Source organism: Microplitis demolitor, chromosome 4 (genome assembly GCF_026212275.2).
Source record: "Microplitis demolitor isolate Queensland-Clemson2020A chromosome 4, iyMicDemo2.1a, whole genome shotgun sequence".
In the NCBI taxonomy this organism is placed as follows: domain Eukaryota; kingdom Metazoa; phylum Arthropoda; class Insecta; order Hymenoptera; family Braconidae; genus Microplitis; species Microplitis demolitor.
Window position 1 is genome coordinate 5,441,335 of NC_068548.1, and position 27,971 is coordinate 5,469,305.

The window sequence follows — 27,971 nt, forward strand, 5'->3', positions numbered from 1 at the left end:
TCGTATTCTCTTTCTATGGTGAACTAGTCTGCGAATTTATCATTATAAACATGTTATAGATCATTTTAGTACTTACAAATTCTTCAATATTAGCACAATGATAATTATTCTTTTTACTATTTATTCCAAAAATTGTAATTGTAGATAATGCAAATAATAAAATAGTAAAATGTGGGAAAGAAAACAACAGTCGAAACTGCATTGTCATTTTTTTTGTTATTATCAAAAAATGTTGAATTTAAAATGTGTATTTTGTGAAGGTATAGTTAAAAAAATACAATAACAAAATTTTTCAACGAAAATCTATTTCGTTAATGTGATAAATGAGTTATTATTATGCCTATTTATATCTGGAAGTTTACTAGAGTACCTCATTTCTTTTATTACCGTTTTTCCCATTTTTAAAATAACACTAATTTTATATTATGTTTCACCAATAGCAATATCTGTTACTTACTTTGCTTCTACATTTATTTTAAAGTATTTTTTAAACTTTCATCATTTTTATAAATAATTTTTTCTAGCTTTTTTATTTACGTAATTATTTTTTTTTTTTTTTTTTTTTTTTTTTTTTTTTACAGTCACTGGAGTCATTACCCTATGGAAATAATCCATGTGGGAATCCAGCCTCGATTCTTATGGCAGTTTTGGAGGAATTTCTACATGGTTTTCTACAGAAATACAGCATAGATCCCGATATAAATTTTTACATGGGTTCCTATGGAAATCTACTACATGTCAAAGTCCGTATGAGAATATTATATGAAATAGGAATTAAGAATTAGAAAATTAACAAAGAGCGTCATGTTATTGATACAAATACCATAAAAAGTGTATGTGTTTGCATAAACTTTCCTAAAGTAAAATACCTGTGTACGATTCCTAATTTAGTATTTTATTAAAATTATTCGTAATTTCTATAGAGCTTTAATATTTCTTGAGCTGATCAATAAATAAATAACTTATTATACACACTCATATAAAGAGCATCAATTATTCAATTGTTTTTTTTTAAAATATCCTGCCAATAAAATACTTACCCTTTCCCAATAATCCCCCTCGAGGAGTATCGGTGTGAGGTTTGAGGATAAAACCAATCACGGTTCTTAGTAAGGCTGTGTGAGTAACGGTTCAATCGTAGTAGTGCATGTGTGCTTCCCTTCTACTATTTTTTCTTCCTCTTCTCTACTATAAACAGCCAACATTTTTCATAAGGACCTGACGAGGTCCGTCTCAGGTTAACCTTATTTCAAATAAGGTCCTGATCAGGATATCCTGACAAGGAACTGATGTGGATTTAACGCTTAAGACCCATGAGGTCCTTATCAGGATTGCTTTATCAGGTCCTTACCAAGATATCCTCATCAGATCCTTATTAGGGTTGCCTCATTAGTAATTATTTAAAAAAAAATATTAAATTGCGAAAAAAAAATATAAGAATTTTAATTCGGTCGGAAATGTTATCTATTGCATTAAGAGCATTAATTAGAGGAAGTAAACATGTTTTTTATTGATAAAGAAATCCCGATAAGTGTTTCAAGATTACTATCCAAATTTAGTAATTATTCTCATATTTTTTAGTAAAATTTACTATATTTTTTTCTCCGTGTAGACGATAGACATAGAAATCCAGATATACCGGATTCTATAGAAATTACTTATATAAAAACTCAGATTCCTATATGAATTTCCCACAAAGAACTCCATAATTCTCCATATTTCTATGAGTTCCTATGCAACCTCACGTGGATATTTTCGCTAAGGTACCTGCATATACTTATGTATAAAAACGAATAGAAAAGTCACTAGGTTTGCCTAATTTCCAACCAACACAAGCTAAAACAAAAAAAAGGCCCAATTACATGGACTTTATTTTGAATTCGGTCGGGCTTGCTTCATTACATAAATATTGAGAGCTTGACGAGACAACTGGCTAAAATTAAATATATTACCCAAATTTTGCGAACCTGGTCCGGTATTCGATCGGGAGTTTATACTGCCCATGTTCTGATAAGCCTGAATAGAAAACTATTTGGGCTTAACCTTATTTGCCCGATGATACAATAAAAACTAGGGGCCTGATCGACATCATATACTCGAAACCTTGTTATTATGATCCCAATGTTTGTAATGATTGCCAAATAAATAATGTTCCCGAGAAAAAATGTTTATATATAATCATACATAATTATATATAACTATATATGATCATATATAATTATACATAATCTTGTATATATATCCATATAGAATTATATACAATTATATATGATCATATATAATACAATATTTAAACGGAGAAAGTCATATGTAGCGCCATATATAATTATATATGATTATATATAATACTATTCCGAGAAATTTTTTTTATATATAATCATATATAATTATATATAATTTTATACATATACCCATATATAGTTGTATACAATCATTAGGGTGTTTCAAAAAAAAAAAGAATTTTTTTTTTCATGGTATTCAAAAATTCAAAGTACCCAGTTTTTCAATCGGTTGAATTTCATACAATTTTTTGGAATTATTTAATGTTTCCTAAAATTTTATATAAGATTTTTTAAATTTCACATCACAATAGAAAATTAAAGAATTGGAAGAAACTTAATAAAATTTGGTATAATTATCAACGAGGCCGACAAATATCGTTTTTATAAAATTTCATATAAGTTCATGGAGTTTTTTTTAATTTTGTAAAAATCCATCACGAAAACTTATGAACTCTGTCTTTACCGGCATTTCACTCTAAATACATCAATTGAGCATATGACTTGAATTCTCGTGATGTGGACCAGTGATCAACGTTCAGGACTACCAGCCAAGAGGAGCCGTGTTCAAACCCAGCAGACGTCCAGGATATTTTCATCATTCACGGCTATCAATTCTTGTTTCTGAATTTGAAATGCGTTCGCGCGGTAATAACCAAATCAAAAATTTGGTATTTAGTTTTTTTTTTTTTTTTTTTTTTTTCAAAAATATTTTTTAATTATATATAACTCGATTATATATAATCATTTATGAAAAATGGCCAAATATAATTATATATAGTTATATATAATTATATACAATTATATATGATTATATTTGGCCATTTTTCATATATGATTATAGATAATCGAGTTATATATAATTATATATAATTTTATATGATTATATACACAAATTTTTTCCCGGGTTTTTTAGAATCAAAGTAGGCAATATATATTTTCAAATTTATTTATTCGAATTTTACTACACACTCTTAAAAATGATAAAAGATACTTGACTTCTATAATTGTGAGTCTTACATGTATATTAATTAAAAATACAAACAATAACAAAAAAAAAATATTTTCTTAAAAGCTTCAGAATGTTACGTATTGAAATTTTACTCTGAATTACTCTGTAAAAAAAATTCGAAATTAAATATTAACGAATAATTTACAATATACAATCGGAATTAAAAAATAATAATAATTAATGACTTATACATACCTGGCAAGCATAAATTATTGGCTACAGCAACGAAAGTAGGCTTGCATTTACATTGATAATCTATACAAACAGAATATTTTGTAACACACTGATCATTTTTCCAGCAATAACCACCAATAGTTGGTGAACATGTCCAATCATTTAATGCAATATTATTTATTTTACAACTACATCTTTTATCGGCTGAACATTGCCCATGCCAAGGATCACTACAGTCATAGTCTTCATGGCAGTAATGCTTTTGATGAGCTAAAATTTTTATATAAAAAAAAATTATTTTATATGGATGAATATACACTGATCACAAATATTCAAGGATATAAAAAAAATCCTAAATTTTTAGGTTAAAATTTTCAAAAGGCTATTACTTCGCAAAAAATTGTCGTAAAACAAAAAAACAAACTAAATTGAGTTCATAGTATATTACACACCAAGGGAGGAAAGTAGGACATTTCAGCCTACGTGTATAATTGCCTACCCGAGCCGAAGGCGAGGGTGGTAAACACGTGGATTGGGACGTCTTACTTTCCGCCGTGGTGTGTATTCAATTTTTAACTAGATTTGCACCTAAAAGTTAAAATTTTTCCCTTTGTTTATGGTAGTAACGGTGTATGTGCAAATTTTTATCATTCGTTCTCTCGTAAAAGAAAAGAACGATTTTCTTCCCTCTAAAAACGTCAGGAGTTTAAACTATTGGTGCAGGTATAGTAAAAAAAAGTTTTCTCTAGCTCTTGAAAGTTCTGATTTTTAGTAATGTCGCCTAAAAACTCTTTTAATTTGATTTCTCTTCATCAATTTGAGAAATTCAGATGCTTTATACAGGACTTTTTTTGCTGAGTTCTCAGTATTAAAAAAAAAAATTGACAATTTTGATTTCAACAATTAGTTACTTGCAAATAATAATCTTACCGAAAATTGAAGCAGGGTTAAAAGCTATCAGTGATAACAATATTGGAACTCAAGGTTGGCAAACTAGAAACTTCGGGCATCAACGTACTTTTTTTTCTTATTTAACGACTATTTTCCGCAAAGTAACATTTTTCGTCTTTTGAAAATCATTTAATAATTTAGGTTGATTTTAATAACCTATAATTTTTGTGACCAATGTATTTACATGTTCATAAGCTTAAAGTGAAAATTTATTTCTTATTGTTAGTTTTCTCACATGGTACACATTGACTCATTGACACGGATGAAAACATAGGTTTACATTGACACGTATTATCAATGCAATGAGATTCATTGTACCGACATTGATCGTCATTTAAACAATATTCGCCAAGTACTGGTACACATGTTCGTTCATCCATTGCGATATGATTTATTTCACAAACACAAATTTTATCGTTAGAACATACGGAATGTGGTATCATTGAACAATCTATATCTTCTATACATGGTTTACCTAATGTAACTTTATCAGAAATCATAGTTTTTTAATTATAATTTATAAAAAATTTAAAGTAATAATTGTTATTTTTGAAAACACATCATGCACTAAGAAAAAAATTCGCTATTTTTCCAATTATTACATAGATGTTTTTCCGATGTTATTAGAGAATTAAATTTCCTCAATGCTAACATAGAATTGATTCTTTGAATAACATAGGAATCATTCCGATGAGTTAACATTAGAATTATGACAACGCTGGCATAGTATGAATCACCATATAACATAAAAAAAGTTTCTATGTTATTGTCAGGATTTTTACTGTATTAGTGATGAGAAAATTTATATAGTAACATAAGAATTATTACTATCTTTACATATATGTACCTATGGGAATCATCATTATTAGGCTACTATAAAAATTTTTCAAATTTTAATAATTCCTATGTAATAAATTCCTATGTTAGAAATTTTTTTTTGTTAATATAAGAACTACTCCTAGGTTGACGTAATAAAAATTCTTATGTTTCCCTGGTAAAAATTACAATATAATATAGAAAAAATTTTCCAAGATATTTTTGTTATTTTTAAATGTGGATTATTTCTATGTTAACATAGAGATTTCTACTATGTCAACAAGCAAATATAATGAATATAGAAAAAATAGCTACTTTTCTCCATGAACTTACGAAGAACACATTGATTATTAGATGTACGCATGTAGTTACGTTTGCATTGACACTTATTATTGTTGCAAATCGAATTTGTTACAACACAACTTTCATTTTTCGAACAAAATCCACCTACAAGTGGTGCACACATTGTATTATTTAATGCAACATAGTTTGTTTTGCATCCACAGTTTTTATTATTCGTGCACTCGGCATTCAGTACATCGCTGCAGTCATTATTTGTGTGACAGAATGTTTTTGTAAGTTCTAATAAAAAAGTTATCTATTACTTATTCATATTTTCCATAGGAACTAAATAAGACAAATATTGAAAACGGTTGACGATACTGACAAAAATAATTGAACTTACGTGGTAAACATTGTTTATTGGAGATAGAAATAAAGTTAAGTTTGCATTGACACTGATTATTACTGCAGACTGCATGTTTTATAGCACATTGTTTATTAGTTGAGCAATGTTTTCCTAAATAAAGTGTACAAGTTGTTTCATTTAATGCAAAATAATTATTTTGACAAACACATTTATTATCTCTTGAACATTTTGAATATTTTATTTCATCGCAGTCTGTATCATGTTCACAATATGAATTCAAATGTGCTAAAAATTTTATATAATCTTAAATTTTACATCGGATTGAATTATCAATATTTATAAAACAATTCACTAACTTGGTAAACATTGATTGCCTAGTCGTGATACATAATTAACATTACATTGACATTTATTATCAATGCATATAGAATTTGTGAGTGCGCATTGATCACCCGTTTTACAATATTCATTCAAAAGTGGCGCACAAGCATTATTGTCAATCTCAACGTAGTTATCTTTACAAACGCATACGTTATCTTTTGAACAAACTGAATATATTTGTTTTTCACAATCTTTATTATTACGACAATAATAATAATCAATACGATCTAAAGATCAATTATTTAAAAAATAGTAAGATAATGATTTTTCTCTTATTTCGTGAGGCCAATACTTACTCGGCGTACATTCTCTGTTAGACCGAAATGAGAAATTTTCAACACATCGACATTTATTATCAATACAGTCAGAATTATCAGGAAAACAGTCTGCACTTGTGGTACAGTACTCATTAATAACTGCTTCACATTTTAAATTTTTAATTGAGATGTAATTTGAGTTACAAATACATTTTTTATCTTCAGAGCAGATTGAAAACTTTATTTTTTTACAATCGTCATTATCTTTACAGGCCTCTTGCAAATAAGCTTAAAAATAAAAAAAAATATTTAGTAACAAAAAAGGTATGTTTTACTGTTTTTGAAAACTAAATAACTAATAACATATTTTGAGTTCGAAATTTGAAAAATTATATATAGAAGGTGCATTCCGAAATGCGCTGTGAGAAACTTGGGCGGCTGTAGCCTATGCTGTTACCATGCGCTTTATTTGCTAGTAGCACATTTCGAAACGCACTCAGAATTCAGAATTTAAAATTGAATAGGGCCTTCTAAAGCCCTTGTTGTCATTAAGAGTCAAAACCACAAAAGAATCACGGAAAAAAATGAATCACATATGCGTATATATGGAGCACTTATGGACCATACATGAACATTGGCAATATGAAACAGAAATTGATCACATATAAAGCATATCTGAAGCATTTATAGGTATATATTATTCATTTTTCGCCGAAATAATATAAAAAAATTATATAAAACATACTTACTTGGTATACACTGATTATTGGATCGTTTTACGAAGTTAACTTTGCATTTACATTTATTTTCAAAACAAATTGAATTATCAGTAGCGCATTGGTTATTATTGTTACAATATCGACCTAATACTAATGCACATTTCGCTGGATTAGATTGAACATAATTCGATTTACAAACACATTTTTTATTTTTTGAACATTCTGCATATTGTATCCTTTTGCAATCATTTTCATTTTCACACATCATTCCCAAATAATCTGTAATAATTATAATGATATAAATATTAATAATATAATTGTTAAGGAGTTTAAAATGAAATTAGTGAGTCAAAGTAGTGTTTGAATTTTTTTTTGTTCACTTATATATATTTGTTCTCTCCTAACAGTTATTAAAATTCATTATCTTAATTTATGATAACATGAAAAATTAATGAATTGATAATTATTACTTCCTTTCCTACTTTCAACCATCGATATTTAAATTAACCTGAGGAAAATTCATTTCTAATCTCGTCTCTCTTTTTGATGTATTTCTATCTTCGTCTTTTGTCTCAGCTGCTTTCTTGACGTTGTCAAACCCTCATTAATATGTATCACTGTTAATGAACGAGATTAAAAAATAAAGTTCAACTCCAATAAGTCATGACGAAAGCTTGTCAGCCATAAGAGTCTGTTTATAATAACTTTGAAAACGTCATTTTTAAAACTTTTTTTCCAAGAAACTAAACGGTGAATCGTTTTCAAATGTTAAGAATACGTCGGTAAAATACTCATTTCTATGTGTACTAAGTTTCAAATTTGACGGTTGGAAATTTTTTTTTACATTAGACTCGCTTGAACCTCCTTAACCCTTTCCCAATTGACCTCGGGTCTCTACTTTTAATTTGAATCGTACGTCTTCGTCTTAAAGTGAAATAACGTTAACCTGTTTAGTAGAGAGGGAGCAGAACAAATAGTCAAAAGGGAAGCATGTATGCACTACTACAATTCAACCCTTACTCACAGAGTCTCACCAAGAGCTGTGATTGGTTTGATCCCCAAACAGCTCACATTAATACTTCTCGAAATCGACTATCGGGACAAGGTTAATTTATATAAAGAAAGTTAATCGGCATTGACGTGACTGGATAAACCTTATTTCATCAACCATACTTACTTATTATACATTCATCATCGTATCGTGATGAGAAGTGAGGCTGGCATTGACATTTATTATTGATACAAACAGCATTAGCGGTCACACATTGTATATTATTTTCACAGCGCCCATCCAATTTTGGAGCACAAACAGTTTTATTGAGATCAACATAGTTTGATTCACAATGGCATTGTCCATTACTTGAACATACTGCATTCAAGATTTTTTGACAATCACTAACTTCATTACACGACTGCCCCAATTTAACTAATAATAACGCAATTATAAATAATTATAATTATCTGTAATAACCAAACAAACTTTATTTTCTCATATATTTACTTGCAATACATTGGTCATTCGATACAGAAAGATAATCTGGTTTACATCTACAACGATTTTCAATGCAATAAGAATGCGAGACCGTGCATTGTTGATCTTTAAAACATAATCCATTCAATTTTAGTCCACACATTGTTTCATTTAATTTAACATAAAACTGGTCACAAACACATTTTTTATCCTTAGAACATTTTGCATGGAATATTTCTCTGCAGTCTTTATTATCATCACAGGATCCGTTTAAATATTCTGTATTAAAAAATCTCATTTACAAAATTATAAGTCACCAGGTAACTATTTCAAAAGCTACACTTACTTGGTAAGCATTCATTGGCTTTGGATGTATATTTAGGCTTGCATTGACATTTATTATTAATACATTTAGAATTTTTAATTGCGCATGGTTCATCATACTCACACAACTGATTCATTATCGGTGCGCATTTAGTTTCATCTAGTGGAAGATAGTTTGCATCGCAAATACATTTTTTATCTCCCGAACATATTGCATAGTCTATATGACTGCATTGTGCATCAGTTATACATGGCATATTTAAGTGATCTATAATAATAATCAATAATGAAAATAAAGAATGAAGCGTTATAAGTGATAATGAGAAGAAGAAAGATAGAAAAATAAGTTCGTGGAATGAGAGGCATTTCGTCAAAGTATACGACAGCTGAGACTCCTCAGTTAAGCGTGTCTATCATATAGCCCACCTCAGACGCTAAGTTGAAAATAACATGTTCAAAATGTTATATATTTATTTATATTATTTTACTTGTATCACTCATCGTGTTTCACAAGGCACTTAGCATTCTCTATTTTTTTATCTCTACAATCAAATTCTCCCTTGTTACTCTACATATTTATTTTTCGACCTAATATATTTTTTCGCTACTTTGACTTTTTCACCTCTTTATTTTTGCGGCTGTGGCCCGACTTGTGCTTATGACTGTACTGCATCATTACGGTGATGCTCTGCTACCTCCCTTGTGCAATGGAGGTGCAGTGGCGTAGGAAAACCATAGAGAAAACCTAGCCAGTACAGTTTTCGGTTTGAGTGAAGCTTCAGTGGTCGATAAAATTCCCATTTTACCGATCACTGGATCTTCATCCCGCGCCTAACGGTCGGAAACTTTTGTTCGAGCCCAACGCGTGGCTAAACGGTCACCCAGCCAAGTAGTAATCCTGCTCGATGCTACTTAACTTCGGTGATCACCCGAACCACGTGAGTGCCGAACGACTGCCTCAGCCGCTAATGAAAATGTTATATATTAAAACAGGTATTAAGATGAGTCATTGCGAGAAGCGCAAGTTGTATGACGTCATCTTACGGAGTGGAGCCGAACCATCACATCACACCACATATATATTTATAGTGTTTTCGACTCAACTAATACGGGAACTAAATTTTTGGTGCGTTTTCCATATATCTTTTTATATAAATCTTTTTTTGTTTTTTTTTAATAGATCATGACTTATTTTTATAGTAAATTAAATATAATAGCTAAAATCAATCTTTCAAAAGTGACGAACGGTTAAAGGATATTTTTCATAAGAAATAATCTCAATAGAAAAAAAATTGTGTGAGAATATACAATATAAAAAGTTAATATTTACCTTCTCTACAAATGTCATTACTCCGAGGTGTAAAACCAGTTTTACATTGACACTTATTATTAATACAAATTGAACTATCAATAATACAGTCATTATTATCCCAACAAAATCCATCTAACATAGGCGCACAATATGCCTTATTTACAAGCATAGTATTTGAAGAACATTTGCAAAGACCAGTTATACATTTAGCAAACTTAATATTTTGACAAATAGTATCATTGACACAAGGTGATTCCATTATATCTACATTGATTTAAATTAAATATAAATATATAGGTTAGGAATACGTGAGTAGTGTTCAAATCAAATCGAATAGTAATATCAATAAACTCACTTGGTATACATTTATTATTTGACCGTGATCTATAACCATCTTTACATTTACAGAGATTGTCAATACAATCCGAATGATTGACTAAACATTTATAAGATTTCAAACAAAATTCTCCTAATAATGGCAAACATATTGTTGAATTATATTCAACATAATTTAATCTACAAACACATTTTTTTTCAGCTGAACATTTAGCATCCCATATTTCATCACAATCTTTATTTATATTACAAGGCATTCCCAAAAATACTAAATTTAAAAAAAATTGATATCTCTAATAGCAAAAAAAAAGAATTCTTTTAAATTAATTGAATTTTTATAACTACTATATCGTTTGCAGATAAATGAGTCAGCTGATCCATTTCTTTGGCATGTCACATTTTCACTGCAACAGGGCTTCCAATAATTTTGGTCACACTATTAAAAGAATATTTAATCATTTATAATAATTAAATAAAACGGCCAAGGCAGCCGTTTGATTAGAGTGTGGCTCTGGAGATCACCAAGTTAAGGAGCATTGAGCTTGAACGCTGCTTGGCTGGGTAACCGTTCAGCCACGCATCGGGTTTGAACAGAGGTCTCTGAGCGCTAGACGCGGGGTAAAGATCTAGTGACCGGTAAAATGGGAATTTTATCGATCACTAGAGCTTCGCCCGTACTGACTGTACTGGCATAGGTTTTCTCTGTGGTTTCCCCATGCCGCTACACTTCCACCGCAAGGTTAGGTGTAGGGCATCATGCAATGATGCAATACAGAAGCACAAGTCAGTCTACTGCGGCACGATAGATAAAGTGGGATAAAAGTAAAATGGGAGAATAAATCTGCTTTTAGGCCAATAGGCTGAAGCGGAGAATATCAACAAAGAAAAAAAAATTAAATATGGTTATATTTATAAAAACTCACTGGATCCCCATTATTAGCACATTGATGACTGTTATTATTATCAACGGTTGCCATGTTGATCGATAATACAACCAAAGTTACAAGTAAGCTTAATTGAGCGAACGAAATTCTGAAGTACATTTTACTTACTGGTGGTGTCGTATTAAAAGGATGTAATAAATTTTCATCCATAAATTCGTTTCAATATACAATACTTTTTGTTACTTACTGAATTAATATTTTAGAAACTATTGCAATCTATTTTTTTTTTTTTGAGGTAATTTTTATTTTTATAGCTTTAGTGATATTAGTAATAAATTTAATGATACAGTTTTTTTTTTTTTAATTAAATAATATATATCGTTTTTATTTAAGTCGTTAAACATTTCGTTATCATCGAATCCTAAAAATAACAGGGGATCATTTTTATTCGTGCCTTATACACGTCATCCTAAATAACAAATAAAAATAAGTATAAAGCTATATAGATAATTATGTCATAATATAGTATCATATGAGGTAAAAGACCAAATACACGATCAATAACTAGTGCTAAAACACTCGATTCATTTGTATATCTACACGGAGGAAAAATTATAGTAACTGTTCCTAGTACGTTTATGAAATATCATCCCATACCGTTATGGTAATGATTACTTGGGATTACGGGATATAGACCCATACTTTCTGGGAAGGTTTCCATAAATATGGTAACAATTCCTATCATTATGGTAACAGTTCCCATATCGCATGTAAAAGAATCATAGTAATGATTACCATACTCATAGGAATAGTTCCCATAAGCAAATAGGAACCAATCCTATAACCACATTGTAACGGTTCCTAAGCGTATATGGTAATGGTTACCATAATATTATGGTAATGGTTACTATAATATTATGGGAATGGTTACTATAATATTATGGGAATGGTTACTATAATATTATGGTAATGGTTACCATAATATTATGGTAATGGTTACCATAATATTATGGTAATGGTTACCATAATATTATGGTAATGGTTACCATAATATTTAGAAAGTATAATAATTTTTTTTTTTTTGTAATAAGCGTTTTTTTTGTATATTTAATCTTTTTGTGAAACTATATTACAACTAAATATTATTCTTGGTCTGATAAAAATTAATTTGTAAATAATAATAATAATAAATAACTTCATGATAATTTACACTGCAAAATTCTATAGAAAAAAAAATTATTATAATTTCTAAATATTATGGTAACCATTCCCATAATATTATGGTAACCATTACCATAATATTATGGTAACCATTCCCATAATAGCATGGTAACCATTCCTATAATATTATGGTCACCATTCCCATAATATTATGGTAACTATTCCCATAATATTATAGTAACCATTACTATAGGTACATAGTAACGATTACCAGAATTCCATAGGAACTATTCCGATACCATATGCGAATTATACCCATAATTATAGGAATGGTTACCATAATATATATGGGTGCCGTTCCTATAATCAACATTCCAAAAAAACCGGTTACCATGCAGTATGGGAACCATTCCCATAATATATTGTAACTGTTACTATAATTTTCTCTCCGTGTACATTTATTAAATTCTACTAGATATAGATATACAAATACACGGAGTGGTCGAGTACGAAACTCTGATTGAGGATTAGATACTTCACCTTACTCGCCCATTTATTTTTAAATATAGGTTAAAAATTATGTTTCAGGATAGAATAAAAGACAAACTATAATTAAGTCTGCAAAAGAACAGGCTTTTCTCCCACCATTTTTCTACAACTAAATTAGTACTGCACATGCGCGTCATTGCAAAGGAATGGACTTCATCATAGCCAAGTAGTGAGAGAAAAACCTATTCTTTTGCACACTTAACTATATATTATTAATATAATAAAAGCATTTATATATTTTGATTAATATTATAACCATCGAATTCGACCATAAAGTACGCGATCTTACCGTAAAATACCGCGTTTTATCGTAAATACCGGGCTTTACAATACAACACCGTACTTTAAGATAAAAATTAATTTTTCCCAGAATGACAAAGTATCGAATCTTTAGGACAAAGTACCGTAAGAAACCATGTAACACTGAAATTTTACTGTATGTGACCGTGAAAATCCCGTCCATTACAATACCGTACTTTATGGTATTGTAAAGTACGATACTGTATCGTAATTTTTCTCAATACCACAAGTGACAGTACATTATAGTAGGGATTGTAATTTACGGCATCTAAAGTCAATTACGGTAAACTTTGGTAATTTATCGTAGTTTGGAACCGCTATATCACATACACTTCTATTCCATCAACAAACATAAGTTATTAGATACTGCCGTAAAATTATATTTGCATTTACAATAATAATCAACGCAGAAAGAACTTGAAACCATACATTGATCATCTTTCCAACATTTGCCATTCAATAACGGTAAGCATGTTAATCTATGTACTTCAATATTGTTGAATCTACAAACACATTTATTATCTTTAGAACATTTAGCATGCCACGGATCACTACAGTCTTCATTTTCACGACAACCATACAACAAATGAGCTATCATTAAGAAAAAAATTTATATTATTAATAAACTGTGAATTTAAAAATTTATGTAAGACAATTACCTGCTACACATTGACTATCTGAGACAGATGAAAAACCAACTTTGCATTGACACTTATTTTTAACACAATCCATTGTTTCAGAATAGCAAGGATTGTCATTTGAACAGGATCCACCAATAATTGGTGAACATTTGTTTTCAGATATTGCAATATTATTATGATCACAAACACAAACTTCAAAAGGTGAACATATAGTATTTATTAGTTTTACACAATCTTCATTCCCATTACATTTTCCACCCATGGAAACTTTACCAAAAAAGTTAATCATTATTTTAAATATCCTATCGAAGTAAACATTTATCCTAAAAATGATTAACTGTACTAAATAAATTATACTTACGTGGTATACATTGATAATTCGATTTAGGTACATAGTTATGCTTACATTGACATTTATTGAGATTACAAACAGTATTATTATTACAATCATCATCATTTAAACAAGATCTTCCTAAAAAAGGTGCACAAATTGTTCTGTTTACTGCGAAATGATGTGGTTTACACATACATTTGTTGGCTGTTGTACATTCACAATTACTTATTTCCTCACAATCATCGTTTGTGCGGCAATATTTTTCCACAAATTCTACGACAAAAAAAAAGTATATTGCTTGTCAAAAGCTGAATCGAGACAATTGCAGACAACGTTGAAGTGGACTGTGCCACATACTATAATTTTTATATCACCTGCATTGATACTGGAATATTTTATTGTCTCGAGCCAGTAAAAACATCCAGAGAATAAAGTAGGACATTTCAACTCACGTCTATAAATGTCTACACGAGCTGAAGGCGCAAGTGTTAACGACGCGGATTGGAACGTCCTACCTTCTCCGAGATGTAAATATTATTTTTCACCAGATCTGCACTCCGAAGATTAAATTTTTGTCTCCATTTAGGGAAAAAATATAAAATGCGCAAATTTTTATCAATCATTTTCTCATAAGAGGAGAAACAACTTTCTTCCTTTCAAACAGGACAGGAATTTAAACTTACAGTGGAGGTATGGTGAAAATATTTTTTCTATACACTCGGCGGAAGTTTGATAATTTGAGCGCCATCTAGCGGTAGCAAAGAGACTGATTTCCACATTCTATGGAATATAGTACAGTTTTGTCATTACTTTCGGCACTTGTGCCAAAAATAAATACTTTCGATCTTACTTTTTCCACTTTTTACTTTTGTTTTTACCATAAATTTATGTACTTACTTACTTTTTTTGAGCAAAATATTTTTTGATCCATTCATTTCAAAATGAAATAAGTCCAAAAAATAAACAAATAAATAATTAAAAAATTAATTGAAATAAATTAAATAAATCATTGTAATTTACGGAAATGTTATAAAACTACTAGTACGCATAATTCCTATATTATATGATATTATATAATGATAGAATATTCTTCTCAAATCAAACTTCCCCAGCAAGTTCTACAAAAAACACAGTGAATATCATGTGTCCAATAATAGGCAGACCTGACGAGCGTAATTACTACATTTGCTTCTGCTTATACTACATTCACGCATAAGCACTCGAGTGAATATCCGCACTCACCTACGACTCGTACGTTATTCACCCTCGAACTCATCTAAATGCATCATAAGCTATCAGCTTATATAGCAGCTTGACGCTTGTCAGATATCTCTTTCTTTGCACACGTGTTATGCGATCTACTATTAATATATAATCCAATTCTTTAATCACAACGAACGACCTACGGTACTATAGACATGTTAAGTGATGAAATTTACCAAGTATGCATTGTTTATTCGATATGGGAACAAAATCTAACTTGCATTGACATCGATTATCAACACAAACTGCATTCTCTGTTATACAATGTTCATCTGCTGAACAAAACCCTCCGATTAGTGGTGCACACTTTCTTTCATTAATTCTAGCGTAATTGTTTTCACAAATACATATTTTATCCATCGAACATCGTGAATGTTTTATTCCATCACAGTCAGTATCATGCATGCAAGGAATGCCCAAACGTGCTAAAGTTTTATTGAAATAATGAAATATAATCATTTTGACGTAGCAATTAAAGAAAAATGTAGTTGTTACTTACTTGGTTTGCAATAATTATTATATTGCGATACATAGTAAGATTCGCATTGACACCTGTTAGAAATACAAATCGCGTTAGTGGTAGCACATGATTCATCATCTCGACAGTACTCATATAAAAGTGGTGCGCAAATTGTGTCATTGAATAATACGTAATTTTCATTACAAATACATTTGCCATGTATTGAACAAGTTGCATGTAGAGCTGCATCACAATCGCTATTTTTTATGCATGTCCTTTGCAAGTAACCTACATTAAAGTATTTACTTCTTATTATTTATTGGTTTAAAATATAATTTTTACAACGGAAAAACAGGTCAACGTACGTATGGAGCATTCTTTATTTGTTTGAGGTGAAAAACTTCCTAAGCATCTACATTTATGATCAATACAGACAGAATTGAAAAGAGAGCAATCAATTACATTTTCACAATATTCGTTTAAAAGTGCTTTACATACTTTATGATCGAATTCGGCAATATAATTCGATTTGCAAATGCATTTATTATTTTCAGAGCACTCTGAATATTTGATTTCTTTGCAATCTGCATTGCTTCGACAGAATTGTTCTAAATATACTTTTAAAAAATTAAAAAGAAATAAATAAATTGATGAACTAATCAATGAAAATTATATATTAAAACAAAATCTACCAGGCAGACATTCATTATTTGATTTTTGTAAATAGTGAGTTTTGCATTGGCATTGATTGTTAATACAATAGGAATTATCTGGTGCACATTTTTCATTTGTCCAACAGAATTCATTTAGTAGCGGTGCACAAATCGTTTCATTTAGTTCAACATTGTTTGATCTACAAACACATTTATTATCTTTTGAACACTTTGCATGCAGTATTGTTGCACAATCTTCATCGATTTTACAAAATGACCCTAAATAATCTAAAATAATAAAAATAATATGATTCTCATGAATTATCTCTTAAATGGGACAATTTCTGGGGTCAAAATGGAACCCGGTGTCATTTAAGAGTTACTGCAAATTTTTAAACTTACTGAGAATACATTCATTATTGAATTCAATGAAGTTAGAATTGCATCGACAAATGTGATCAATGCAGACAGTATTCTTCGATCCACATAAATTATCATTCCAACAATATTCACCCAATAATGGTGCGCATGCTGTTTGATTGATTTTACCGAAGTTTGACTTACAAACACATTGATTTTTTTTAGAACATTCGGCGTACATTATCTCGATACAATCTTTATCCTCAGAACATACTCGTCCCAAAAAAGCTGTCAATAATAGGTTTAAAATTAAAATACCTTAGACAACTGTTGATTTTATAACTTAACTTTGAAGCTCTACGATTTTCGAGGTCAAGTAGCGCCCGAAAATATGAAATTACAAACCCGCGATACATTGATCAGTCGATTTCGAAACATAATTGGGCTTGCATTGACACTGATTATTGACGCAAACAGAGTCATTGATAGTGCACTCACTATTTGATGAACAAAAGTCACCTAATTTAGATGCGCATAGGTTAATATTTAATTGTTCATTACCTTCTTTACAAACACATTTATTATCAATCGAACACTTTGCGTTCTTTATTTCATTGCAGTCTTCATCGTATTTACAAGGTTCCTCTAAATGTGCTAATAATATATAATTAAAAACATGGACATTTTTTTTAAATATATTTTTACGTTTGTTATTATTGAAATTACTTCAAATACATACTTGGTACACATTTGTCGGCCCGATAAGTATATTTAGATGTGCATTGACACTTGTTATCAATGCAAACAGCATTTGGAGTTGCACATGGTTCATTATGCAAACACTTCATATTGTAAAATGCTCCGCATTGTGTTCCATTTACGGATCCATAATTTGATTCGCAAATACATTTATTTTTATAACATTGCGAATATTTAATCCCAAGACTGCATTGTATATTATTACTACAAGTCATATTTATATATCCTGAAATATCAAAAACCAATTGGAATTAAAATATTTTAGAGCAGAGTCTGTGTTTATTTTGACGCTGAAATTCTCGTTCCAAAGAGATTTTTTTTAAACAAACGCGGCTGCAAAAAATGGCTGTCTATTGACTCGAACAGCTAAAAGATGCTTTGAAACTTGGAGAATATAAATTTGTTTCATAATAAATAATACCTGGTATGCACTCAATATTGGATCGAGGAAAAAATTTTGGTTTGCATTTACATTTATTGTCATCACAATGAGAATTAATAAGTACACATTCGTTGTCTGACCAACAATAACCATTAAGAAGTGAAGCACATTTTGATGGATTCAATTCCATGGTATTTAATATACAGCCACAAATTTTTTCTTCCGTACACGACGCAAACTTAATTTTCTTACAAATCATATCGTCATCGCACGATGTTCCCAAAAGCACTTTAAATAAAAATAATAATTTATTAATAAAACCCTCATCAATTTAACTAGACGATGATAAATTTGAAACTTACTGGGCAAACATTGATTATCGGATTGTTTTAGATAATTTTGTTTGCAGTGACATACATTATCAATGCAATCAGAATTTTCAGTTCCACAAAGTTCATTTTCCCAACATGGTTCTCCTACTATAGGTCCACATGCTGCATTATCTAGTACTATAGTGTTTGGTTGACAAACACATTCATTATCTTTTGAACATTTCGCATGCCATTTAACATCACAATCATTATCTATTATACAAAATTTTCCTAATTCGACTGAAGTAAGTCAAAAATTATGATCAATATTTAGCCATTACTCAGAAAAAACCGAACGTTAATGGCTACTGTATCGAAAAATACTCACATCAGTGCTGTCTGTTTACTCTATGGATTGTACTCAGTTCTATGTAAAATAGTACTCAGTAAAATCTTATATATTATACTACTAGATAGTACTCAATCGCAACGGTAGTGTATTGAGTAGTATGGCACATAATGTCTCTAGTAGCATTGTTTTAAGCATGTTACTTGACAAGCCCTGGGCGACCCATTATTACGGTACTAGGATAATATACCGTACTCCTACCGTAGTCCTATCATATCATACCTGCATGAATACGGTAAGTTTACAATAGAACTTTTAAGTAGCATCGAGCATGGTTATTACTTGGTTGGGTGACCGCTTAGTCACGCGTTGAGCTTGAGTGATCGGTAAAATGGGAAATTTATCGATCACTGGAACTTCACCGCTTCCGATTGTACTGGCAATGAGTTTATTCTGTGGTTTTTCCCTTAGCACTACATTCTCACTTAAGTTGAGATGGAGGACAATCAGTAATGAATCAATAAATTGTATTCCCAACCGTTTTAATTTTTTTTTTTATTTACAAATAGCACTAATGTGAGTTCTATCAAATTTAGTATAGCCAATAGCGTTTTGTTTTTTCTGCATGTGGAATGAGACTATTAACTTAGATATTTCATGTTTTAATACTCAACCTCTTTCCCCACAGACAAATGAATCTAATCCCATTGCTTTACACCGATAATTTCGATTGCAACATGGTTGCGAAGATGTCGGGTTACACTAATAAAAATACATTAATAAAATATGTTTAATAAATTTTCTACTAAAATTACTTCGGGTGTCTGCAACCAACCAAGCTCCAATCACGAATCGTAAATCATCTAAGTTATTTTTATTTCTAAAATAATCGATACTTACTGGATCTTTATAAGCAGCGCAATGATTGATGGTGGTATTATCTTTATTCCCATAAACAGAATTGATCAATGCTATTATTAAAATTAATATTATACTCATGATAGTTGAATCTAAGGAAAAAACTCCGACTGACATTATTTTTGAATGACTTTATTCGATAAATATAATCTGGTGATTGGATAAAAAACGCGATTCTACTAAATAAAAATAAGTATTAAAAATTTTAGAAATTATAAAACAAAGTAAACGCAAATATGGATAAAAATATAATAAAAATTTGTCATAGATCAGTATAGCCTTTTAAACTTTTTATTTGTCTTCAACGTGGGATACTTATTTTTTATTTTACTGTTATTTTTTTAATGATAGCAATTATCGACAGTATTACGAAAAAAACGGTGATACAGTTAGAGTAGAGTTTAGAATTATTTTTAATGCTATAGATAATTTTTTTATTACAACTTAATATAAAAATTGATAATAAAAATGAAGAATTCATTCTTTTCTTGTTAATGGATTTTAACTACTAATACATCCAGACACTCGGACATCACTCTAAAAATAGTCAGAATAGCTCAAAAGGATCTCAAAACTTTAACATGTGATGAAAACTAAATTTTCAAAAATCCGAGTGAAAACAACGACTTTTCGAATTTTCGAAAATCACCGATTTTCATGGCGGGAAGGTGAAAAATTAACTTTCAAAAAAATTGAAAAAACTAATGCGTTTCCCGATGAAAAAAGTTTTTGTCTAATTATATATAATTGTATATGTTCATATATATAATCATATATGATTATATATAATCATATATGAAGTTATATATAATCATGCATGCTTATATATAATTATATATGACCCCATACATAATTAGATCTGATCATACCTGGCTGTTATTAGCCCATATATAAGTCTATCTATGATCAGATCTAATTATATATAAGTCTATATATAATTAGATCTGATCAGATCTGATTATACATGAGTCTATATATAATTAGACATGATAATACTTGGCTGTCAACTCCATTTACTACCATATATAAGTCTATATATGATCAGATCTAAGTATATATAAGTCTATACATATTTAGATCTGTTTAGACATGACTGATACAAATCCATATACAATTAGATCTGATCAGACATGGCTACTATAAATTCATGTATGCTCGTGCATAAGTTTATATATAATTGGATCTGATCAGACATGACTGATATAAAGTTATATGTAGTTATATATATATATATTACATAATATGACAATTTTTTAATATAAATGTTATTAAATTTTTATTTTGTCAACTATCAAATAAACTTAAATTCCCAATACTTAAAAAATGTTCAAAGGTTTCGGCAGCAATTTAAAAGTATTAATCGATATCGATTTATATACGAATATTTATAAGTTTATAGATAAATAGATTTGATTATATGTATCTATTGAATTCTATTGTAATTTATGTACAAAATCAAATTAATTATTAGGTGCATTATTTACGTATGATGTATCGACTTGATTATTTGAGTTAAGTAATGCCATAAACTTTTCTTTATTGTAAGTTCATAACAGACTAGAGGATCAGAGTACAATCCAGCGATCACTAAAGTTAAGCAGCATCGGCGTAGGTCATTGATTGGATGGGTGACCTCGTAGTAAAGTGGTGGTCAACGAATAGTAATTTTTTTTTTTTATTTAAATTTAATCGATATTTATATTGATGAAATCAATAAATCCTAATTAAATTACTTAATTAATAATTTAAAGGTATTCTAAATGAGATTCTAAAAATGACTATATTCATTTATGCATGATCATGTATAAACAGATCTGATTATATATAATTAGACCTGGCCAATTTTTGGATCCAATCATATATAGACGATTATGCATAATTATATATGATTAGACAAAAACTTTTTTCATCGGGTTTACATTTAAGTAGGACCAATGGAGTAAAATTTTGAAGAAATCAATTCTTTGCACATTTCAACAGTCTATACCTTCAAAAATAACATACTAAAATTTCAAGTACATATCTCGTATAGTTTTTTTTGTTACAGCCAACTGAAGAGCAGCCGCTTATCAGTTCTCGAAAATGCAGTTTTCAAATCATCTGATCGATTTGTTTTAAATTGCAGCTTCTTTTATGTATATTTCCACATGTCAAAAACCCCCAGTTTTCCGATAAAATCGAATATATAGTTTTTCTTCAATAAAATGAACGTATTTTTTGGGCGGAACGTCAGTTAAAAGTTTAATAAAAATACAGACAGAGAATATTTTAATAAAATTTACCCTACAACTTAAAGTAAGCCTGAGCCAAAAAAAAAAAAAATAAATAAATAAATAAGGAAAGAATGAGTACCAATACATTTTGTTTTATTTTATACGATGTTTCAATTAAAATTATTCAAAATTGAGCTTTTTTTATCCTATAACAAAACAATATGTAGAAATAAAAGAGTAATTATTCATTCTGATTGAGTTTATTAACTCACGATTACCGAGTAAATTCATTAGATAATTCTCTCCGCGAACATATGGAATAAAAAATACACTTTTTTTTTTTAGATCAGATATATTTATTATTGTAGCTTATGCATTTTTATTTTTTTACGTTAAATGTAATGTGTACATTTAGTATTCGATATTCGTACGAATGGAAATTTGCATTCACAATGAAAATCATTACAAACAGCGTTTTGGGTAATACATTGATCATTTTTCCAACAATATCCACCCAAAGTTGGTGAACATGTCCAACGATTTGATGCAATACTATTTGATTTACAAATACATTTTCGATCGTCCGAACAAATTGAATGCCATGGCTCACCACAATCTAAATCCTGATTACACGAATTTACTGTTGATGCTAAATTGATAAAAAAAAAAATACATAAAAATCATGTTTTACTGATTTATGTACACGTTTATGTCTAAAATACATCTTATAATAAACAATTAATGTTACTTACATAGTACACATTGACTGGCGGATACAGATGTAAAATTTGATTTGCATTGACACTTATTATCAATACATAAAGATGAATAAATATGACAATCAACATTAGTGACACAATAACTGCCTAAATTAGGTGCACATTCATAGCTATATAGTTCAAAATAATTATCCTTGCAAGCGCAAAATTTATCTTTTGAACACTGGCCATTTTTTATGTTACGACAATCATAATTATAATTACATGGTTTACCCAATGATGCTGCAAATTAAAATATGATATTTTATATTTATTTTCATAACAAGACGATTATTAAAAACAAAATTTACTCACCCAATATACACTGATTACTAGATTGAACAAAATGAGTTTTACATTGACAACTAAAATCAATACAAAGAGAGTTGGGAATCGCACAGTAGGAATTATTCATACAATAACTACCCAAAAAATATACAAGTAATGTAGTGTCTTTTCCATCTAATACCTTTTCAAGAGTGTTGTTATGGCAAGTCCGATATAAATGTTCTGAAATTTTGTAAATCAACAGATTAGTATCTTATGGAATTGAGTATAATAATCGGGGTCATGACCCTAGCAGCATTCTTTAGGAAGTTTTGCGCGAATCTGTATCTTAAGTCTTAAGCAAATCTGCATGATTAGTCTTGGATAAATCTAAGGCAAGATATTTCTATAAGATATCTTAAGCAAATCCTCTGCAATACTTAACGAAGACATTTGTGTAAGACCCATCAACTCAGTCTTGATAAAGAATTACTTAAGATATTTGCAGATAGTATCCCTTACTTCGTTACTTTATGACTCTTGTTCAGCATTAATACAGTAAATTCAGAGCTGCTTACTTAATGTTTGATTCAATTTTATAAACCTATATTGTGAAAAACTGTAGCGCTTTTCGTTTTAATGGAGACCGCTGGGTTTGCTATAGGTACTGAATTTAGAAAAACGAAAAATAATAAAAAAGAAAACCCGATATATTAAGAAATTCTGCAGCAACTCTTACTACTTTTATAGTAATTATCTTGGTTAATTGCTGCGGACAGTTTCTACAGACTTACGGAAATCTTCAGGGAAAATCTTCAAGTCTTATCTACATTTTCTCTAAGAGACTTGTTGAAAGAGTTTCGTCAAATAACTTGCTTAAGACAACGCTACTAGGGATTTTAGGTATTTAACAGCATATTCTTTGGATATAAGTGTCATAATAGTATATTGCTTAGTTAGGTTATTAAGATAGTCTTATTTATGTGGTGAGGCTAATGTTTTCAGCACAAGTCGCAGAGTCACATGCATAGACCAGAGGCCTTTTTTTTCATTTTATTCAATTCCGGCCCGTGCATGTGACTCTACGACTCGTGCTGAAAACGTTGCCCTCACCACTTAAAGACTATCTTAGTAACCTAACTATGCAATATACTATTTCCCAATCATTACCAGATATACATCTTTCTCTATACTGTCCTATATATCCAGATCTACATTTACACCTATTATCAATACAAAATGAATTAATTGGCATACATTCATCACTTTCCCAACAGAAAGCATTTAATAACGATTTACATGTGGTAGAATTAAATTGTACATAACCTTGGTTACAAGTACATTTATTTTCTACTGAACAATGTACGTTGGTTAGTAATTGACAATCACTGTGGTTAAAACATGATTGTCCAATTATATCTGAAAAATAATAATGGATTAACTTTTCGTTACTTATTAATAGAAAATTTCAAAAAACAGACTCCATTAATCTCTTACTATACTTTTTTTTTTTTTTGAGCAAATCTTACTTAAATTTTACATATAAAATCGTAAATTGCTTATACAAACTCGGTAAACATAAATCATTGGTTGACGATAAAGATTTGGATACGCATTTACATTCATTATTAATGCACTCAGAATTAATAACCACGCAATCTTGAACTGTAGAACAAAATCTTCCAGCAACCAGCTCACACAATACTCCATCTCTCGGTCTATATTTTTTTTTACATTCACATTTTTCATCTCTCGAGCATTTTGAATTCTCGATCACTTGACAGTCAATATCAGTTTTACAGGATTTATATAGAAACACTAAAACATAATAAACAACACATATTTTTATAATAATATAGTAATCGTTAAAGTATATTTTGTCTTTACTTGGAATGCATTCGATATAATTGTAGAAATATCCAGGTAGACATTGACATTTATTATTCTTACAATAGGAATGTTCAATCTCACACCGTTCACCACTCTCACATTGTTCATTAATACCTGGTAAACATGCACCATTTTTTAGATAATAATTTACAGCACAAATGCAATTTTTCGATGGAGAACATTCTGAATTTTTTATTGTTTGATTGCATTGACCGTGACTTTCGCATGGCATACCTAAATGAGCTATAGGAAAATAAATGTATATTAAAATTCGTTTAATGAATTGTCAAATTGATGATTGTACGGAAACCATACTTACATTTATAGCATTCTATAAAAAATCTAGGTGAATAGCCAGGCGTGCATCTACATTCATTATCAATGCATTCAGAATTGGATACAGTACATTCGGTATCGGTAATACAAAATCCATATAACGTGGGTGCACACAGTGTTGAGCTCCTCGTAATATTTTCTTTATTTTTAACTACATGAGAAAATTATATATGCACATCATATAAAATTATAACAATATTTTATGCAATCCCGGCTTTATATATTTCGGTTAGTTTCGATTATATGTATACTTCAAAGAATGAAATTTCTATTACCAGCTGGCGTAACTCTTATATATAAAAATTACGGGGGGAGGGACTGAGGACTTACGCATGCTGCCTACTGCTCATATGATCAAACGCCATTAACTTCTGCTAATTTAATTGACAGCGCAATATCCGTATAATAACAATTTTAGTGGTAATTTTCTTTAAAAGTAAAACTTCTAAATCATGGATTGCATAAAAGATTGTATGTTATTAGTCTGATAAGTGACAAATTTAGCGTGGGTCCTTTTCAGAATTCATCTCTGGTTGTGTTTTGTCACAAGAAAACTAGTAAGGACTTTATCATTCTCACTCGTTCTCTTGTTCTCACACGGAGAAAAATGTCAACCGAATATGCGTATGCAACACAGTAATATTTACATTACTCTATAGTTTGTGTCACGTCGCTCTTATACACAAACTATAGAGTAGTGTAATTATTACTGTGCTGCATACGCATATTTACTTGACACTTCTCTCCGTGCAGCGTAGCCTGTCGGCTTATTCTGGAACTGACCAATACCATAATTTTTCACTCATCACACGGAGAAAAAAAAAACAGTAACCATTGCTGCGCCAAACACTAATTCGGTCAGTATAGTATACAAAATAACAAAATTTCTTTCAAAACCGTAAGAATTACTCTAACTTTTTTTCCAAAAAGTTACCGACAATCTGAAGCCGCAACATAAAAGTAATTTGACAGAGATAGTTTTCGTTAAGTCGATATTTTCTTACTCGTCCCAGTTTACATTCAACTTGGCAACAAATTGTCATTAATTATTGTGCAGTTGCAGCAATGTTGGTGTCAAGTTTAAACTGTAAGTTTACGTCAAGTCGCCGATAAAGTGGTTATCTGGGTACATTGAAACTTACTGGGTAAACATGAATTATAAGAATGAGCAAAATATTCATCTATGCATTGACAACGATTACCAAAACAAATAGAATTTTCAGTAACACATTCATCTCGATTGTTGCAGTATGCATTCAAGAACGGAGCACACCTATTATTTGTTTCAAAATAATCAACAGAACAAACACATTTTTTATCATTTGAACATTCTGCGTGTTTAAGTTCATGGCAATCATCATGAATATTACAAAATTGTCCTAATTGGGCTATAGTAAAAAAAATTTATATCAATTAATCGATAAAAGTATGATTAATAACATCAACAAAATTGAGTAAAGCAAAAACCTTTTTCCTTGCAAATAAATAAATTATGGAAGCCATGTGGTCTGCACGTCATATTTGAGCTACAGCATTTAGTCGTTATTTCGGGAAAGCACTGATCGATAAATATTAAAAAGTACGTAATTAAAATAAAATTTTTCTATAACTGCACACCTCGAGTCGAACGCATTGAAGTGTGCACGTTTCAATTAAAAACATTTTTTATTTATATTGCTAATTTAAGTATCAAGTTATTACCAGCTGTTTATATTCGATACAATGACTTTGATTTGAATCATTCTTGATAGAAGTTGAAGAAATAAATCCAATGATCAAAATAAATAATCCACTTTCAATTACAAAAGGTAATTTTAAGAACATTTTTTTCTAATCTAGCTTACAGAATAATTAAAATGAAAATTTTTTATAAAATTTGACTTAAATAAATTTACACACAAGTTAAAAGCTATCCAAGTCATACAGTGATGGATGTCAAGAAGTTTTTTTTTTACTTATATTTATCTGTAGAGTCAATTTATTTTTAACATCTATTGAGTTAAAAAATTATTAAGAAACAGCCAATTAAATGCAAGCACGACAAACTTTTATTTTTATAGTTTACTGTATAAGTGGTTACTTTTTACACAATACTGTGATAGCAATATCATCAAAAAAATAAGTTAAATCGTCATGCAAGGTGATTGGGCAAAGTTATTACCCTAAGGCAAGATGTGTTGCCGTTAATTATAAATGTTAGGTAAAAATAGAGCATAGAATCATGTGAGGCAAGTGTGCGCTGTAATTAAGTGTGCGCAAACCCAGTCATTTCGGACTGAAATACATGGATTCGCGCACACTTACCACTGCGCACACTTGTCCCATCTGATTAATAGTAAAATAAGAAAGTTTAATGAATAAAAAATAGTATATTACACACCTAGGGTAGTAAAGTAAGAAATTTTTCAGATCACATGTAATTGTTGGCTGAGGCGTAGCCAAGTCTCACATGGGTTCCTATAGGAATTCACACCATGCCGAATCCTTATGAGAATCTAGTAA

General features: G+C 29.8%; 1 protein-coding gene across 1 annotated transcript; it reads right to left on the minus strand.

Annotated features, from left to right (window-relative positions):
• Window positions 1–1,777: 1,777 nt before the first annotated feature.
• LOC103580943 (zonadhesin) lies at window positions 1,778–27,344 on the minus strand. The gene is made up of 33 exons (XM_053738670.1): window positions 27,171–27,344; window positions 26,937–27,027; window positions 26,612–26,857; window positions 25,194–25,376; window positions 24,813–25,061; window positions 24,414–24,662; window positions 23,292–23,486; window positions 22,971–23,219; window positions 22,628–22,867; window positions 18,790–19,038; window positions 18,467–18,715; window positions 18,026–18,271; window positions 17,692–17,940; window positions 17,329–17,574; window positions 16,966–17,214; window positions 16,313–16,561; window positions 15,990–16,238; window positions 14,578–14,823; window positions 14,235–14,483; window positions 14,005–14,166; window positions 10,701–10,949; window positions 10,364–10,609; window positions 9,056–9,301; window positions 8,740–8,988; window positions 8,416–8,664; window positions 7,269–7,517; window positions 6,559–6,807; window positions 6,238–6,429; window positions 5,918–6,166; window positions 5,566–5,814; window positions 4,652–4,900; window positions 3,487–3,735; window positions 1,778–1,836 (listed from the first exon to the last, which is right to left on the minus strand). Exons 1-33 carry the CDS (start codon window positions 27,291–27,293, stop codon window positions 1,778–1,780), a joined length of 7,452 nt encoding a protein of 2,483 aa, XP_053594645.1. The 5' UTR covers window positions 27,294–27,344.
• Window positions 27,345–27,971: the final 627 nt, after the last annotated feature.